The sequence below is a fragment of the Protomyctophum parallelum genome (genome assembly GCF_964188405.1).
Source record: "Protomyctophum parallelum genome assembly, chromosome: 9".
NCBI lineage: Eukaryota > Metazoa > Chordata > Actinopteri > Myctophiformes > Myctophidae > Protomyctophum > Protomyctophum parallelum.
The window spans coordinates 38983739-39004292 of record NC_139706.1 but is presented as its reverse complement, the minus strand read 5'-3'; the positions used below and the strand labels follow the sequence as shown (position 1 = coordinate 39004292).

Here is a 20554-nt window from a genome sequence, read left to right as displayed (position 1 = left end):
TTTTATCATTTTTGACCATGGGCTATGGCCCATACCTTACGGCATACTATAGCACGCCGTTTTTCATCATTTTTGAGAATTTGAAAAAAATGAAAAAATGAAAAAAACGATGGGTTATAGCCCATCGTTTTTTTGAATTATTGATTATTTCTTTTATCCTCGTTTTTCATCATTTTGGACCATGGGCTATAGCCCATATCGTACGGCATACTATAGCACGCCGTTTTTCATCATTTTTGAGGATTTGAAAAAAATGAAAAAAACGATGGGTTATAGCCCATCGTTTTTTGAATTTCTTTTTTTATCCTCGTTTTTCATCATTTTGGACCAATGGCAGAAATTGGCACGTCAAAAAAGCACTTTCACCTAGAAACTCCATTCACACTTTTAATTATTCAGCTTACTGTGGAGACACATGCTGGAACTTTTTACTTTGAAATGTTTTGTAGTTTCTGAGTTATTTAACTTAAACGCCCAATGCATTCTCTATGCACAAACTTTGGCATGCTACTAGTCCTACATACTTACACCTAGCAACTCCATTCTAGCCTACTTAGGTTCATCTTACGGTGGACATGTTTGCCTGAAAAGGAATCACAAAAAGTAAACCTTATATGGTAGGGGAAATAGGGGAAACCTAAAAGATGGAGTTAGGTGGTTTCTGCTGGACAGCGACGACGATATGTATGACATTGACAGTGTCACACAAAATGTGCAGAAATAGCGATCTACAACAAGCTCACATGCACTGTGAAATGTACAATGACATGAAAAATACATGTAGGGATGTTAAGATGAAAGTGGTTATGTCGGTCTGTCTGAGTTTTACAAATATTTAACTAATGACTAACAAGAGCTCGTGACTAAACAATAACTATAGGATCCACTGGGACACAGTTCTTTATTACATTCCTGAAAAGTAACAGTTTTGTGCATAAGGTTTCCACCCGACAGCGACGATATACAGTAAGGCCTGACTTCTACAAAGTCAATCTTACCATTCAGACACCTTTGGGTAAACTAAAGCCCAGAGCCAGGTATATGCTGCGTTATGAGCCGAGTAGGCCTACTGGAGGTGGTGTGGCCACCCAGCGCCTGGTGGATGGATGGCCTCTTTGGGCCTGTTTGACTGGAAACAGGTGTGTGTCATCCGAAGATGAAGGCCTGCGTGATAAACATTATTGGAGAACATCTGCTGCTTGTCACAACACGGGAGCGAGCCGGAGCGCCCCCCGCATCCATCAGTTTCACCGGGGGAGTAGTGGGGTGGTTGATGGGTGGGGAGGGGGTGGACGGGCTCTGTCCCTCGCCCGCGGGCCTGTTGGTCCCATCACTCACCTCAGGGACGGTGTTTCTGCCGCAGCGGGGCCATGCGTGGTCTGTCCTCCAGGCACCTGCCTGCCGGCCAGCAGCCGCCTTTGGCCACTAGCAGTGGAAACGCTCCATCGCACACTTGAGAAATGCCTCAGCAATAGCATTCTCACTAACACACACACCCGCACGCACACGCGAGCGCACACACACACGCACACACTTAGCTTTGTATTACTATATTTGTGAGGACACCCTTTCAGGACAGCATAGGGATTTTAAGTGTGCAATTTTTAACCCTTTAACTAAAGCTGAAAATACCGACAAACAAGCTTATTTAAACAACTCATCGCTCTGCGAGCTTGTATTTTGAGTATAACAATCTGTGATTTCTTTCATTTTCTTTCTCTCTTTTTTTACCATAAAACCATTAATTTAGTGAGGACCAGGAAAATTGTCCTCACTATGTAAATGTTCCAAATACTACTCGTGGGGAAAAATTTTGGCCCACCACACAAGTATAGTAATACAAACAGACACACACAAGACTTGCACACTGGGCACTGCAGCTGAGGCGTATAGTGTGCAGGGGAACACACACAGACTATGATGTACACACACACACACACACACACGAACATTCACCTCCTATCAGCACACATACACTATGTTGTTACACCCTCCCATTTCAGACAGGTGTCAGGGAGGCAGCCGAGGCCTCGGTGCTTGACCCCCCACCGGCTGATGAGAATGAGAGCCTGGGCACCCTGGCTGAACCCCTCTGAGTGAACGCACACGGGCGCGCACACGCACACGCACACGCACACGCACACGCACACACACACACACACACACACACACACACACACACACACACACACACACACACACACACACACACACAATCAGAGCTGTGACAGCAGGTACCCCCACCTTCCCCACTATTCCTCCTCTCAGGAATCACAGGAGCCAATACCATGCAACATCGCTCTCAAATCCCACTCCTCACATATCATTTGTTTACACTAACACACACATCAAGCTCTCAAAGTGGGACATGTTGTCCGAGCTTGAATTACCGGTAAGTGGTAAATTCTTGCACAACCGATATATGATTTTCCAACCCGTAATGAAAACATTATAAGATCGTGATCACACACTGAAGAAAATAATGTTTGTATGTACGGTAAATACAAACACACATTGAAATGTAGAGTAGACCAAAACAAAAGTATGAAACTCATTTTTATCAAAATGGCACCATTTACGTGGGCATTCCATTAGGCAGAAGGTACAGTACATTATGAGTCATGTAGTAGATATTGACCTGAGATACAATACAAATTCAATTTTGCAATAATCACACACGCTTATTTACATTATATACATGTTTGGTAAATGATAGCAGTAGTGGTACGGGGAATAATATTGATCAGACCATGATCATGTTGTCCAAAGGCCTCAAATATAGACATATTTTTTTTATATTCACTTTTACCAAAGACAGGTACACAAAAGAAAATCAAGGTCAATTTACGTGTATTGAACTTCACGCTCTACATCCACTCCTAAATGGATCTTCACATACAGTACCTGAAAGAGCTACAGGACACGTCATATTTAATATGGTAAAACACCTAGTGCTCTGTGCACAGCACAGCGCACTGCAATAGGAAACGCTACTGTGTGATCAATGCCAATTAATTTAGAACGTTTGCAGTGCCGAGGAGCAAAGCTTGCCCATGTCTGCTCAAATTCCCAAGCCAATATGTGGGAGTGATTTGTAGATGGGGGATGCATGCACAGCATTATTTCACCACAGTCATATTTTATAAATCAAGCATACGCAGGATTATGATGAAGTTGAAAGTCAATTTTTATGGCCAGGCCCACATAGCTGGGTTTCCCTAAAACATCTGTTTGGAATAATTTAGATTTTTTTCTGTAAGCCTAAGAACAAGGAAGGACATGATCTTAGTGAAGAAAAGAACAATCAACACATTTAAAAAACATGGATTTACTAAAGGGCAACATTGACGTTTCAAATTAAAAACAAAAGGAAATCATTTAGTAACAACATTCTCATACTGTACTGTACATGATAACAGCATAAATATGTTTGCGTGACAACATCAGTGTGATGGTATTGAATGACATCATTGGTGAGGATTTAGACAATGTGCTACTTGATATTTAGAGAGACAACCAATGAAACTGACTTTACTGTAGCTTTATCCGATTCGTTTTTTCTTTTTGCAGATTATGCACAGTAGGGGGAGGATAATTCAACAAAATCATTTCTGTTAAAAATGAATGCTGAAGTTCCTAGTGCAGAGGTGGTCCTAGAGACCACTGCATGGCACACTGTGAAATGTCCCTGTACATTAGGATGATGGATCACGCATCTCTACAGGTTTTCACACAACAATCTACATATTTGAATAGGGCTTAAATGGTTAAACTCTCATTTCCATGTTTCCTTACCTGTGAAAAGAATTGGCAGAGAAAATGTTACGTTACTGTGGAATCACACTGGAGAAGACAATGTTTTACAAGCTTGATGGTTAAACAGGAAGGTACTGTATCTGGGAGTAGTATTTACATTAAACGTAAATGTAAATTATTCCAGATCCCTTCCTGTTTTGCAAGTTACACTGTAGATTTGCCATTATGACAGGCATATGTTTGTTCAATATTGCTAAGATACTTGTGAAAAACCTTGCCTGGTACATGGAGTTGTACTCTTTGTTTTAGTCTTTTCCAGAGCCTCTTTTAAGTCCATTGACTGCGTAACACCACCACCAGTCTCAGTTCTGGAAGCCTGGTTCCAGTTTCCACAAAACATCTTCATATGAGCATCAGCTTGGGTTCCTTTGTAAGATGATCTCAGTGTGAAGATGCAGTGGTGAAGTGGTCCTGTGCTTCAGGACTCCCCGGTCAGGAGCGAGGCCCTCTATCTGGGCTATGTGTGTTTGACGCCTGCTCTTCTCCTGGTCCGCTGGGACACGGAGGAGTTCACCGCTGCTGGGATCTGCTCCAGTAATCCTGAGAGGAAGGAGAAAAAAAGCACACAAAAGACCCACGAAGACATTCAGCACCGTTCGGGAAAATCAAAAGCAAATGTTCTGGGGTTTTGGGGAAGAGAAGTAAACTGCTACGCAGGTCTCCCGTGAGCTTGGCTTTTGGCGGGGGGGGGGGGAACGGAGACAGCCTGAAGCCTGGTAACCTGCTGAGTGCAGATTAAAATAACTGTCAGGTGACAGGAGCCGCTATTGAGGTAGACAGGGAGACACACAGAGCGATGGGGCTCAGCCTCACTCACTTACTGACACAGTATTTCACCAAAGCTGGTTCAGCTTTACTGCTTATAGGTGTGTGTGTGTGTGTGTGTGTGTGTGTGTGTGTGTGTGTGTGTGTGCATGCGTGTGTGCGTGCGTGCGTGTTTGTTCATGCTACATTGGGCTTCATAGGCAACAGGAGAGTTTACCTTTGCTACAGGTGGGACCCAGCCAGGTGAGGGGGCAGTGGCAGCGTCCACTCCGCTCGTCACACCGGGCCCCATGGGAACACTGGCACAACAAGGAGCACTGAGGGCCAAAACGATCTCCACCACAGTCTGAGAGAGAGAGAGACAGAGAGAGAGAGAGAGAGGGAGAGAGGGAGAGAGAGAGAGAGAAATAAAGGAGAGACTAAAAGACAGCATAGCCAGGGGATCCGCGGAATAATTCACAGATTGTTTTATTTATTATTATTACCAGTAAGATGCCCTGAGGGCGAGAAGCGACCTCGCCCTTTGGGGCTATAGGTCGCCCTAAAGGGCACGCATCCGCCTGGGTGACTGCTGGGCGAGCGCTGGTGCTTTGGCATGGGGGGGTCAGATTAACATATGGAATTAATTCTGTACTGGCCATAATATGGAGCGTGTGTTGAGTGTACAGGGTTTGATGAGGTCAGCTCCATATATGGAGATCTAAGGGTGGACAGTGGGGGCACAGTGTACAGAGTTTGATGAGGGCCCAGGTAGGGCCTTAATTTCAGGGCCTGTTCAGAACTCTACTGCCGGGCTGCACTAATAACTTTGGGGAGGGCCCGTCTAGAGTTTGAATGGACAGGTATATCAGTCAAAAGGCATGTTTGGTGCCCAAACATGCCCAAAATCGGGATGTTAGGTTGAAAGTGGCTAGCAACGGTGCCATGTACTGTACCTCTGTCACATCTGTCTCCTGTCCTTCCTGGGGGACAGAGGCACCTTCCTGTGGCCGAATCACATGGTACGTCCCCGACGCAGTCACATGACTGTTGACAGTCCAATCCAAACCACCCAGGATCACATCCTAAGAACACACGCAATCACGCACAGATGCACACACAAACACAGTTTTGCATGCATGCAACAACAAGATGTGCATACAGATATAAATGTCCAACCAACCCATATATAAACACAAACATGGGAGGACAGATGCAATGGTAAAGCATGCACAGACATCTCCTCTCTCTCTCACACTCACGCACGCACACACACACACGCATGCACAGTTGCACACAGGTCAGGTTTGATGGTGGAGTCATTGGCTATCTTGCAGCTGCTGTACAGTGCTCAGTCATATCTCCTGCTGGGGCCGAAGTGGCCATTTAGGCCCCAACACTGTGGCAGAGAGCCTCCAAGCCGGCTGGAGGACACATATATAGGCCCTCACACACTGTGAGCCTCATAAAAGGCGGGAGGGCACAGGGATGCAACAGGAATGCATTAAGCAGGCAGGAAACACCTGTCTCTCATCAAAAAACCACATCTGCCTGCCCTCCTGCCAGCCTGTCTTTCTGTCTGTCTGTCTGTCTTGGCTGGGTTTTATTAATTTTTTTGCAATGTGTTGTTCATGCAGGTATATGTTCATACTTACATAAATGTACTTCTAACAGATGCACAACATGGGGGGTTTCCTGGTAGACTAATGTGTATACCACATGCATTTGGCTTTGAAACCTGGCCCACTCTTTCTTCAAGAAACATCCTCACTCTCTCACCTTTTCTTATTACAATTTAGGCGTTTAGCAGATGCTTTTACATCCAGAGCGACTTACTGTACAAGTGCAAGTATACAGCGTAACTGCGTAAGCATGAATCCTTGTCAACAAACAACAAGGCAAACAGTCACGTAAGTCAGAGAACAATGCAGTGGCTCAAACCTAGCACCTGTGTAAACAACATGCTGTCTAAATAACATTCTTGATATTTGTAGTCAAGCAAAACAAAGAAACATGTATAAAAAAAACATTTTGAACAAGTAACCGATGTAGATCTGTAGGCTATAATAGATTATGTGACTACTTGAAAAACTATTTTGTTGAACGAATAAGATATTACTCCCATTTTCCTAATCTTGACCTCTTTGTGAACAAACATTAAACACAAACAGGCTGAATCCAAATGCTTGTCTAATTAATTAAACTCACGTCTCTGGCACTGTGATCCATGGTATCCTGGGGGACACACACAGCTGCCTGTCACATGGTCACATGACTGCCCCATCTTACAGTCACAGGGAAAGGCACAGCTTGCTCCAAAGAACCCGGCCGGACATCCTTCAACAAATCAAGTTTATGGTGTTTAGTGACTCCAGCCATTCCCAACTTCCCAACTGGGCCGTGAGGGTATTGCAGGTGGGACCCAAATAATTACCAAAACATGCTTTATATTATAACAAAATAATGCATTTTTAAAAGGTTTTAACCTTGAAAAATTATACCAATGCATAGGAACTTAGTATACTGTACTATGTTAGTGCTATTGATCCAAGCCGGTGCACAATACATTGATTGATCATTAATATAAACAATATATGGTCAGATGGGTGTGCTGCGAACGCTTTTGAGATTTTCAAGTGGGCCCTGGTCAAAAAAGGGTTGGGAACCATTGGTTTAGTGTATTCTGAACCAATCCAGTCCTCTTCGTGACAGGTGTTTTCAACACTGTTGAAGGGATTAATTTTCATTCCAAAAATTCTCCTCACATTAAAACAGGTAAAAAAAAGGAGATGTGTTAGAACCTCTGTAGTGATAGCGTCTAAATAAAACAGCATTGTCCATTAGGCCATGCAGAGATAAACAAACCAAAGAAAGCGTAATAAAGGAAAGCGTACTGTGCTGACAGGAGTGTCCATAGTGGCCAGCAGTACAGCTGCAGCTGCCACTGATGCGGTCGCAGGTTCCATTGTTGTTACATGGACAATCAAACTCGCAGTCAGGCCCGTACTTCCCTTGTGCGCAGGCTATACACGCACGCGCGCACACGCACACACGCACACACACACACACACACACACACACACACACACACACACACACACACACACACACACACACACACACACACACACACACACACACACACAGTTATTACTACACTTTGTACACACGTTGTAAGGACAAGGAAAAACAACCACACTAATAACGTCACATTTTTAACCATAAGCCTGAGATACACTTAACAGGGGTGTTGATACAGTACATTTAAATTTAACAGTAAAAATGTAAAAAGAAAAAAACAACACAACTCACAAGGAACTCTACATGTCTGCACACTAGGAAAATAAGACTTTATAAATAAAACTGTGGAGATTAAATTATAAAAAGAGCAATGCACTCTTATTTTCTCAACATGCCAGGTTGTTAATTCATGTCTGATAAGTTCATCAGTTACAACAGTGGATCTCAAAGTGGGGTCCAGGGACCGATAGGGTTCCTTGAGGGATATACATACAATCAAAATAGTCATGGGGTGTGATGGGGAGTTATGGCGTTCTTGAAATAAAAACGTTTGAGAACCACAAGAGAAAAAAATACGTACCTATGTCACAGCGAGGTCCGGTCCAGCCCAGACCACACCTGCAGGTCCCGTTCACAGGGTCACACATCGCCCCATTCTGACAGCTGCACGTGTTCCTGCACTGCAGGCCATAGCGCCCCCTAGAACATGCTGGAGCAACAGCAGAGACGGGCTCAACGTCAGAAAGAGACAAGCATGACCAGGCCTCTGCTAGGGCTGGGTAATTCACCGAAAATATAGAACCAACTAGAAAATCTATCTATATCCACCAGGATAGGAGCATTTTTGGAAAAATGTCAAGTGGCATTTCTTCCTCAACCTAGTGAGAATATGCATGCAACACTGTAGTGTTGCATGCATATGTGTTGGACACACACATACACGGACGGACGGACGGAATGCAAAACATATACTCTCCCCATGCCTTCGGCCTGGTGGAGACAATAACTGACTTAATCTTGCTCATGTACTGTAGGTTTATCAATAACTAATCAAGAATAATCAAGAAGCAGGGGTTTGTTTTAATGTTTTGATTTCTTATAGGAATCAACAAAAAAATATGCCAATGGATTTATTTAATAATCAAGTACATTTATTAATTAGTTCTATTAACCACTTAACCCTGTATTATACTTTGGTGCACAATCGTGGCATACAGAAATAGCCAATCTACAATCACAATGTGTGAAAATACAACCCGTTGTGAGCTTGTAGGTCTGCCATTTTCACCATTTATTTTCTATAAATAATCGAAATCGAGGTAAACGTTTGAAATAATCATAATATTGATTTGAGCCCTAGCTTAGCACTCCCACTGCAGACGAACGCAGATACTCTCACAAGCATGAACAGGCGCATGCATGCACGCACACACGCACACGCACGCACACGCACACACACACACACACACACACACACACACACACACACACACACACACACACACACACACACAGACAGACGCTCCCATGCAGATACAAAATGCACTAACATTTAAGTTTATTTAGGCAGCAGTTCATTAGTGAGATGGCAAAGTGGTCTAATTTGGCACCGATATAAAAGAATAATCATGTTTCTCTGGGTAATTTAGATTGGAGAAACAATAAGCGAGTCTTCTTTGATTCCCCTGTTTATTTATTTGTTTCGTTGCCAAGTCCATCGACACGGAACATGGGGAACGAGCTACTAATAGGCCTCTCCAAACATTCAACAAGAGCAGAACATAAGTGGTGGCACGTCCACAGCACTACGTAGTATAGGGAGCGTTTAGCTCAGGCAGCCATGGAAACTCCCGTTCTTCAGTCCAATGGAACTGCTGATAAACGGAGAGATTAGGAGGCCAGACAACCGCCTATGTTCCCCAGGAAATCAACTCTCTGATCATCAGAGCCCCTCAAACTGAGGAAACTGAGAATTTGTTACTTAAATATACAGTGGAAAATGGAATCTTGAAAATATACACCCTTAATACTTTTCCCCAAATGTAGATGTTTTCCCACTTGTCCGTTGTTCTGTTCATTTGTGATGAGCTCATTAAGGCAAATAGTGCCTGTTGCCGTCTGTATCTAAAGTAACTCAGTATCAACACAACAGAGGAGTTGCATGTGGGTTCAGGGGTGTGCCCGCTGTACATATTTTTGGTAACTTTACTGATTAGATATTGATTAGTATCTCATTAAATGATGTCATAACGAGAGATGGAATTACGGAATGTCACTGTTAGACATTGGTGGATTCGGCCTCTATTGCCCATGTACCTTGTTGGCAGGACTGTCCTATCCTACCAGGAGCACATCTACACCTCCCAGTCACTGTGTGGCACTGTCCGCCTTCCCCACAGGAGCACAGCAGACCACAGTCCTTCCCATAGTAACCCTGTGGACATCCTGCAGAAATAAACATTTCACGGTCAGAAATGTCAGCACATACCAAAGGAGAGCAGAGCTTACTGTGCAGACCTCATGGGATGTCCTCTGTGGAGGTTAATACTTAATGGAGTAGATATCTTGTCTATGAAACAGTCCATATCGTTGCCATCAGGAAAGAAAACCTTGTATCTGTATTGTATTCAACGTTCTTCAGTTAAAAAATAAATCAAGTCATATGAGGGTAATGCAAAAGTAGCGAAAATAGCTGTTCTATTTTGAAGGGAAACGTTAAAGTGGTTATGTGTGGATTTTATGAATATTGAACCAATGAAAATAATTTTATCAAAATGACAACCCGGGCACTCAGGCTTCCCCTCACCTTTTTACTCCTGATTGCCCGGATTGTCTGTTTTGATTTTGTTTAATCCGTGAGCACCATTGACACTTTTAACCATTTTATATCTTCCATGTGAACACCTGGTTGTTCCGTTTTCTCAATGAAAAGTATTAACAAGAGCTTGTACCTCAAAAGTTGTACCTTGGAGCACATTTTTTAACATTTCCTGAAAAGTAACCATTTTGGACATACAAAGTCTACAAAGGTTTCCACACGACAGCGACATTATATTGTTTACTGCCACATTGCTTTGATCTTTTTCTCCCATCACAGATCTATACATAATATCCATAAGTGGACTGACATGAAAACGTTTCTCTGGAATAACCAGTACAGACAAATGCAAGGTGTCCTGATAGTGTCTGTGCGTAATAGTTTCAAACATAACGATATCTGATATAAAAATATTGGTAGCTACCTGAGCTACAGTTAGCTCCGATGAAGCCAGGTGGACACTGACAAGCTCCAGTCTTGAAATCACAGCGACCACCGTTGATGCAGCGACATCTTGACTTGCAGTTTGGTCCGTAAGTCCCTCCTCGACATCCTATGGATGGAGAGAGACAGAGAGAAATAATGAGTTATTACCCATTGTCTTTATAAGCACTTCATTCCTATACTTCGTTATGTGATGTGTGCGATGCATTGTGTGCTTGTAGATTGAGTATTTTCCAAATTTCTGAAGATGTTGGGAAAATAATGTTTGAAACTCAAAATGTTTTGCCTACATTGACATGCCCAGAATAAGGAAACCAGATTGAAAGTGGTTCATTCTGTGGCTGTTGGAAGACCAGAATATGTTTATCTTCTATGATAAATAATTCTTTTCCTCAATTATTTTCCAAAAAGAAGTAAAAGTTGGATATTTGTCTTTTCTTTTATTAAAAACAAACCCTGAATATAAAATATTACATAAAGCTCCATTTTAAAATGATGGGTATTATTGTGTGTGCTTCTGTTCTACTCACGTAGCTCACAGCGTGCTCCATTGTAGCCTGGTAGGCAGGAGCATCTTCCCGTGACAGGGTGGCATTGCTCCTGGTCTCCTGAACACTGGCACAGCTGGGTACAGTTCTGTCCATACATCCCAGCTGGGCAGGCTAACAACAAAAGTATATATATTAATAAATCTAACAACCCAGATAGTGGGCGAGTACATTGTTCTTCAAGTCAAGACGTCCCTGATATTTACCTAAACCCAAGAGTTAAAAGACAACTTTTTAGCTTTATTTCCTCATACTAATAATGGGAAGATTAATAGCATTTGATCTTAAAGTGCAAGACCACTTTGGTAGAGGTTTGGGTTGTATAGTTACCTTGCCATGTGGACTCCAAATGTGGATAAGAAATCAAAAATAATTGCTCCAGTGATTAGAAATTGATAATTTGTTTACCTACTAAAATAGTGACTTTGAGAGCTGTTTCAGCGTACAATGTAAGTCACTGAGGAGCATATTTTGAATTATCAATTTCTAATCACTGGAGCAATTATATTTAGATTTCTTGTCCACATTTGGAGTTACATCATGGCAATGTAACTACACAACCCAAACCTCTACCAACGTGGTCTTGCACTTTAAGCATTCAGCATCTGGCTGCAAACAGCAGGTGATGTAGCCAAACAACATGTTTAGACAATTCAAGTAGGCTACAGATGTTCCTAGATAAAAGACAACAATCCAATTTATTCCGATTCCGATTATTGTCCCGAAGGCATGGGGAGAGTATGTTTTGCACTCCGTCCGTCCGTCCGTGTGTCCGTGTGTCCGTGTGTCCGTCCGTGACCAGCTAATCTCAGCCACCGTTAACCCGGTCGATGCCAAATTTTGCACACACACTCCCTGGATGCCAACCATGAACCTCTGCCCCAAACTTTCCAGAACGGCCTGTTATAGCGCCACCAGGAGGCCGCTTTGTGCAAAACAAGTTTTTGCACAGTACACCTACAGATTTTGTCCAAACATCACGCAAATTGGTACACAGTCTCTCTAGAGCCATTCAACCAAACCGCTCTTTCAGATTTCTCAGACTCCATCCTGATTGGTTAAGATTGGCTTCCAAAGTTCACAGGAGTGCTCAGTTTCAAACAAAATGCTGCAAATCATGAACACATCGTGAGATTTCCGTGAAATTGTGCACCCACATTCCCACTAGGCCGAGGACGAAATGCCACATGAACAATTTCAACTCAGCCTCAAGGTGGCGCTATAACTGGCCCAAAAGTGTTTTTACCTCTAACTGCACGGATCTGTGGATAACTTTCTATGCCAACTCCCTAGAGGCCAAGGAAAAACCTTTGCCTGGAATTCTTCACATCTGCTCATCCTGGTGGAGACCTGTGCCCAGTAGGGCACTTTTTCTAGTTCCGATCTATTCCGGTGATATTATGTTACATTATTAACAAGAAAGCATTCAATATTTTGCAGGTAAGAAAGAGAAATGTCATCAACTAACCAGTTTCAAATCACATCACACGCACGCACGCACACACTTCGCACATGCATACTGCACATTGAATTATTATTGAATTAATAATAATGAATTGCATTTTTATAGTGCTCAAAGCGCTTTACAATGGTTCATTCATTGGGAGGTGAAGCGGCGAACAGTCGATGCCAGCGTCCTCACTTCCCACATTCACACACCAATGGTGGCAAGCTCACACCAACCAACTCATTGGAGGCAATGTAGGGTTCAGTGTCTTGCCCAAGGACACTTCGACATGTGGACAGGAGGAGCCGGGATTCGAACCGCCACCCCAGGGATCATTGGACGACCTGCTCTACCTCCTGAGCCACAGCCCCTATGGTGCAAACGCAGTAACGCACCATAATATAACATCTTCAGTGTTCATTTAACCATTTGTTACTCAGAGAGTGTACAAAATGTAACCAGATGGACCCTCACAGACACAGTACATTTGGATTGTACTGTGTATACTGTCACGGTAATGAATGTGGCCCGCAGACAGAAGTACAATCAGTCATAAATAGCGAGATAGATCTGTGAACCAAACATGTTGTTTTGTGGTGTGTGTGTGTGTGTGTGTGCGCAGCACTGAGGTACTCGGCAGTAGGCAGCATGGGGGACAGATAAGAAAAAGGACCCCAGACTAAAGAGGCAATTACGGCGCTGTCATTATGCATGTCTGCCTTCCAAAAGCCCTTATCCGCTGCTGAGGAGACAAAAACAATGCCTTCTGTTTTACTTGGCAACCGGAGTGTAACATTTATCAGATGTCTGGGGAGTTAGCTAGCCTGTGAGGAGAGGGGGGTGGGTCGATGCTAGAGGGAGAGGGGGGGGGGGGGGGGGGTAAAGTCATAAACCTGCTAGTACACAGACCTACAGGGTAGAGAAGCAAATGGAATTGATTTGGTATAATTCTGTATCACACAGTGCAGTTTCCACGTCGAATAACCGAAGGACTTGTGGCGTATCGGCGATACTGAAACACGCCACTCAAGACTGGTGGCTTTACTTAAAAACTGTCAACATGATGTCGAACATGCAAAAATACAGACAAATAATTTTGTCCTTCACACATTGTGGAGACTAAATGTCTTTTTTTGTCCACTTAATTTTAATTATTTTTCAGAACAAGGGATTTCTGTGTTGCTGCACCACAGATAAAGGCACCAACAGTATTTAAATTGTTTGATGCTACAAATATTACTTCCAATAGAACACCGAAGTCTGACGTCAATATCGGTAGAGGGTGGTTAAGTCCACGGGTTCATGTACTTTTTATTTGCATTGTAATAGGCATTTTAGAGCGCCTCATATAAGAACTATGATTGAAAAATAAGCAAATCATCCCGGCCGTTTCACTCATATGGATATGAAGAATCAACTGACTGTGAGAAAACGCTGATGTTACTGCTGTTGAATTAGTTACATTTTTGTCTGACTGTAGCAAATATGGGGGACTGACAGTCATAAACGATACAGAGACACCTCCCCGACAATATCGCCGGGACAGTATTTTTGAAAAGCTTCCATGAACCAGGGCATGAGCGAGTGACGTCAGGACTTCTGCGCTCTATAGTCATTCTGTTTATCCGTTACGCCTGTGGTTTGTTTTGTCTTCAAAATGTTGATGGATAATTATGAATATATTATATTCATCATAAATCACAGAATCCAGCACAAATGATTGGGTGCGTACGTTTCTTCCATGATGCAATTCTGTCGTTAATACCGTTGTGCGAGTAGTGTGGCTGCATCAAGGTGCAAGTGGTTTGTTTTTGAATAGTGTAAAAGCCATGACAGCAATATGAGCCACATGCCAAAGGCTCAATAGACAGGATAATTTCTGTGTTGAGCATTTACAGGAGACAGTAAAACTGCCTTTGACACATAATCATCAAGATGTACAGCCCCTGAAGTTAAGCAGTGACCTTGTCCTCCAGGATAAGAGAGTCTCCACCATCACTCAGGTCGTCTCGGTGAAGTGGTATTACTTTAACCGCACAATTATATTTATTTTATTTAGCTGCACTCAAATTGTTGAGAACAATTAAAGTGAGCAGTGAGAGCGCTGACTCAGGTGAAGAGAACACTTGGAAGGGTCGGTAAATTAAGCAGTTTTGTTTTATTTTATTTCTCTATTTGGCAGTACTCTTTGGCTGGGTGGTTTGACTGGTTCTGGAATAGTGCACGTCCATAACCGTGCCATGTATTTGCATTCAAAGTAACGGCATCAGATCAATTTTTTTTGTGTTTCTTACCCTTTTCACAGCCGTTCCCAGTCAGCCCCGGACGGCAGCCACAGGTCCCTGTCTCATGGTGACAGGATACCCCAGACTGGCACTTACACTGAAGGGCACAAGAGGCACCGTATGACCCCGGCAGGCAGGCTGCGAGACCACAGAAGAAAGAAATCCAAGAAAGAAATGTTTTTCATGTTATCACAAAATTTTCCCTTAAGGCCCATTTTACAGTGAAAATACTATGTAGCACATCTAGGAGCTCACTGTCTATAGTTTAGCTGCTTAGTAGAAATGGAAATTCAAAAATATGCTTCATATTTTAGCCAACGGAAATGAGAAAGGGCTGACGAGTTACGGACATCCGAAGAGTTGTCTGGCTTGAGAAGACCAGTACATGTATTTCTTACACCACTGGTTCCCAAAGTGGCGGGTCCACAGCTAAATGAGTTCACACCACATCGCATCGTGATAATAAATCCTGAAATATTTTGTTTATCCTCGACATAAAAAGGTCTGAGAACCACACACACACACGTACGTTTGTCACACCTGGGTCCTCTCCAGCCTGGTTCACATTCACAGTGGCCTGTGACATGATGACAGTTGCTACTGTGTACACAGTCACACCTCTGCTCACATCTGTCCCCATGGAAACCCTTAGAACAGGCTGTAGCCGGAAAAACAACATGCAACGTCAACGTCCAGGAACAAGAAAACAATATTTCTCCATCTTTATCAAAACTTTGGTACATATTGACTTGATTTTTTTATGCAAGGTAACTAAGCTCTCTGACTGAACAGTTGTATTTTCTGTGCCAAACACTATAACAAAGTGTTCTCTATAAATATATGAAAAGAGAAAATAATGGATTGCTATATAAATGATGAGGCATACTGTATAACTGTTATTTTTATTTTCCGGTTCGCATTATTCAGGAGCATTATTCACATTCACGTAAAAGGAGCTGACAGCAGAGACAAATAAATACTGTACTATATGCAAGCCACAGCTATATCTGTACAGCTACTTGCTGTAAGCTTAATAGTGTTGTCACTTGTAGCGTGCTTAGTAATTAAATGCTATAGGACTATGCCTTAACGATTGCCCGTTGGGAACAATGACTGTTGGGAACCCATGCCCCTCTGGTTATGCAAAACCTGTTGTACCTATCCGTTGCCTATCTGTCCCTTTTATACCCAGAGATCCCAACCGCTGATCCGACCACATAGGTACTGTCTATATTTTAGGAGAATATTTCGACTTCACACCGGGATCTGCACTCTGATATCTTTGGCAAAGAGATTTGATGTAGAGTAGACAGAAGAAAGCATAGAGACAACTCAGGTTCAGTTCACCTGTCTGACAGTGCTCGCCCTCCCAGCCAGGTGGACAGCTGCACTGCCCTGTCACTCTGTCACATCGTCCTCCGTTGGTACATCTGCAGGTCTGGGCACAGCCCTCTCCGTAACGCCCTTCCTCACACTCTAGGAGAGAGGAGAGGGACAAACAGTTTGTGACAAGACTTTTTTTTCTTTCTTTTTCTTTTGTTAAAGTTAACATTCATCATCACACCCAGGGAAAGGGAATATTTTCTGGTCCCAGGGGAAGGAAAATAGCTTTTACTGCTTCGCCCAGCTGAAGTTGGTTCAGATGGCTCTCTAACTACAGTAGCTCTCTAACTTGATATGGTATGGTATACTGGATGAGCCGGGGATCGAACCCGGCAACCGTCCGATTCCCAGACGGCCTCTCTACCCACTGCCTCCAAAACGTCCACATTTGGAAGCCTGAGAAATGTACGACTTTGACCTTTATTACATTGTGTGTGGGACATGATCCTAATAGCAATGTGCCTCCAACATTAGCTCTAATCCTGTCAAGTGCTACTAGTGAGAGCTCTGGTTGACGTGCCCTCCAGAGGAGGAGGACAACTCACCCAGCTCACAGGCTGCTCCTGTCCAGCCATGGGAACAGGACAACTCACCCAGCTCACAGGCTGCTCCTGTCCAGCCATGGGAACAGGACAACTCACCCAGCTCACAGGCTGCTCCTGTCCAGCCATGGGAACAGGACAACTCACCCAGCTCACAGGCTGCTCCTGTCCAGCCATGGGAACAGGACAACTCACCCAGCTCACAGGCTGCTCCTGTCCAGCCATGGGAACAGGACAACTCACCCAGCTCACAGGCTGCTCCTGTCCAGCCATGGGAACAGGACAACTCACCCAGCTCACAGGCTGCTCCTGTCCAGCCATGGGAACAGGACAACTCACCCAGCTCACAGGCTGCTCCTGTCCAGCCATGGGAACAGGACAACTCACCCAGCTCACAGGCTGCTCCTGTCCAGCCATGGGAACAGGACAACTCACCCAGCTCACAGGCTGCTCCTGTCCAGCCATGGGAACAGGACAACTCACCCAGCTCACAGGCTGCTCCTGTCCAGCCATGGGAACAGGAACACTGGCCAACGATGCTGTCACAGGAGCCGCCGTGTTGGCAAAGACATTGATGGGAGCAGTCCTCACCGTACTGTCCTGCAGGACAAGCTAAACACACAAACACAGGAGGTTAACGGATAAGAAGACAAAGCAGCTCATGTGAAGAAAAAATAATAATATACAAGTATCATCGTGATTATGAATATGAATTATTAATTTATAATTGTCTGACTGTGTTGAAAAAATACATACATTTCCATATGTAATAATATTTTGGCTAGATCATTAAACCAAGAATATATTGAAATTACAAGCATTCTAAGGCAAACATTATATTTATCACGTACAGTAAGAGAAATGCACAAATGACATACCATCCTCCGTGTTAATTTAGGCTACTGCATCCATTTGAGACTCTGAGACCCTTATGGGTGTTTACATGTGTTCACTCTCAAGAGTTGAATTAACACACCGAGACAGTGACACATTGACAGTGTCACTATCAATGTGTCCATGAAAGGACATCCTTATTGAAATGAACCTCCTCAAGTGGCCCTGTGGTAAAGCGTAGAGACAGTGAGCCATAGAGCCGTTGTCACTGTTTTCCTTTGCATTTCTATGGGGCTGACTGCTGAGTGATGAGCTACTCACGCTGATGGCAGTTGGCGCCTGTCCACCCGGCCGTACAGCTGCAGCGGCCGGTGACGTGGTCACACCTGGCACCGTTCTGACACACACAGGTCTCACTGCACCGCTCGCCAAAGAGACCCTGCGGGCAGGCTGCCCAAACACACAACCCACAGCACACACACATTTAGTCAGTAAATGGACGACGGACATTCAAGTGCATCATGCAAGCACGTGTGTGAACACACACATACAGTACTGACAGACACGCATGTGTGTGTGTGCGACACACACACACACACACACACACACACACACACACACACACACACACACACACACACACACACGCACACACACACACACACACGCGCACACACACACACACACACACACACACACACACACACACACACACATTTATCTCACAATCAATGCACTGTGGCTACAGTATATCCACACTGATTTATCCAGACTAGAGGACTTTATGGAGGAATAGAAAGGAAGCAACAAAAAGAGCCAACATTTTTAGGGCATTTTTGGGTTTTCTGGGCACGTATCGTGAACTTCCCCTAATGATCAATGTCTGCGATGACATTTGAGTCAAAGAGAGAGAGAGGGAAACCAGCTAATGACAGAGACGTGTCATTAAGTCATGCTAGTGGCTTTCTGCTGACTCTGGCAATGGTAATCAGGACCGCAAAACGGGCTGTGGCGAGAGGAGCGCCTTGAATAAGACTTCAGAATGACAGACTCTGAACTTTTAGAGGGCATTTCACTGGATTCATTAAAATAAGGGCATGAAGCTCTCAGGAAACCTTCGGCATGCTAACACTGATGGGCCTTGCCCCGACTATAAGAGCTTTCCATGTAAAGTCCTCCCTCTCCCGATGTTCATCCCAATAAACACGTGGATGTATTTATCCAGAATAGACCCCAATTAACCATCGTTGCCCGAGGGAACCGTTGTCCCCCCCTCCCCTTGCTCCCTCCGCCCCACCCTGCCCTTACCCATCCCTAAAAAAAAAAGTCATTGGCAATGTCTCATTATAGAGATAATTGTTCACAAACACATTGCAGTTGTATTTAAGGAGAGGATGTCGTGATGGGATCGCAGAGAGAGGGCCTCCCTCACACCCCGTTTTAATGATGTGGCTTCCATTACCCAGAATGCAGTGTGGTCCGGCCCAGCCGGCGGTGCAGAGGCAGGCTCCTGTGATGTGGTGGCAGCGGGCATCGTTCCTGCACTCGCACATCTGGCCACAGTCAAGACCGTAAAAGCCGTCCGGGCACACTGTGGGCCAAAGATAAAACATCCCAATGGTTAGGACTGGCAGCTCCACACACGAGGAGAGGAACACGCTCAGATGCCAACTATTTTTTTATTCTCTCTCCCCATACTCCTCCCTCTCTCTCCCTCTCTTACCACCTACCGAAAATACCAATATCAAATTGCAGTACCGTGCTGCGGCTGTTCATTTGCGGAGCGTCTGCGTTCGTTAAGTGAGCTCATGTCCCACATGTGCAGCGTATCTGGGCCACATCAAAGTGGCCCGGCGGCCCGGGGGCCGTTCTCCTTTGGGGGGCGGCGGAGGGGGCCCACCGAGCGCTGGTAATTAGAGCACCTGCTGGGCCCACAGGCCCCGGCAACACACGGCAAAACAAAGCCAGGTTACTGTGCCCCCTCAGACAGACACACACACACACACACACACACACACACTTGTAGACATACACAGTACAAAATATCGGTGTTAATTTAACTCTGGGATGCCTTCATGGACATACACCATGCTTTCATTCACGCAACTCGCATGCAACGACTGACATTTTGCATATGCACGTGTATACACACTACACATGCATGTGCGCGCTCACTCCTCCTAGTGTATTATCATTGCCGGTGCGCAGAACCGCCAGCACAAAAGTCTGTTTCCCATTCTCAAGGCGGGGTTCTAGAGATTGTTTAAGTGTGTGTAGAGTCAATAGACACTCAGCGAGTTTGGTAAACACAGTGCCTGCCATCCAGAAGGACTCAGCGAGAGGCTGGGGGATGAATGGGCCTTTCCACTACCGGGATGTAAATATTGTCTGCAGGCATGACTTCACCAGAGCAGGAAAGAATGACTCTGTTTATTCACTGTCTTCTTTTGATTGCTCAATTTGTCACCAAACAGTTGTAGGGATCACAGCCTAACACGAGCATAATGGTACTATTTTTGCAAAACACGTACCTCCATTCTGGAATGTATTTACATGAGCGCTACTCTTGCTCTGCCAAAGCCCTTTGATTGATTGACAGATATGGTTGACATTTCTCCCTTACAAATCCCCTCTCTTCTGCTTTCAGCTGTTATTATGTGTGGGCAAATCTG

General features: G+C 44.3%; 1 protein-coding gene across 1 annotated transcript in view; it reads right to left on the bottom strand.

Moving 5' to 3' along the window:
• Positions 1-2575: 2575 nt before the first annotated feature.
• The window catches only part of egfem1 (EGF-like and EMI domain containing 1), an 89117-nt gene continuing 71138 nt past the window's right edge, over positions 2576-20554 (bottom strand). The window contains exons 24-38 of the mRNA XM_083773817.1: positions 19345-19473; positions 18204-18332; positions 17532-17660; positions 16471-16599; positions 15653-15781; positions 15133-15261; positions 11374-11505; positions 10824-10952; positions 9898-10026; positions 8162-8290; positions 7455-7583; positions 6769-6897; positions 5517-5645; positions 4799-4927; positions 2576-4356 (exon numbers count right to left, since the gene is read on the bottom strand). Of these exons, the coding sequence (XP_083629943.1) occupies positions 4274-4356; positions 4799-4927; positions 5517-5645; positions 6769-6897; positions 7455-7583; positions 8162-8290; positions 9898-10026; positions 10824-10952; positions 11374-11505; positions 15133-15261; positions 15653-15781; positions 16471-16599; positions 17532-17660; positions 18204-18332; positions 19345-19473 (1892 nt within the window). The 3' untranslated portion in view covers positions 2576-4273. The remainder of the gene's footprint in view (positions 4357-4798; positions 4928-5516; positions 5646-6768; positions 6898-7454; positions 7584-8161; positions 8291-9897; positions 10027-10823; positions 10953-11373; positions 11506-15132; positions 15262-15652; positions 15782-16470; positions 16600-17531; positions 17661-18203; positions 18333-19344; positions 19474-20554) is intronic.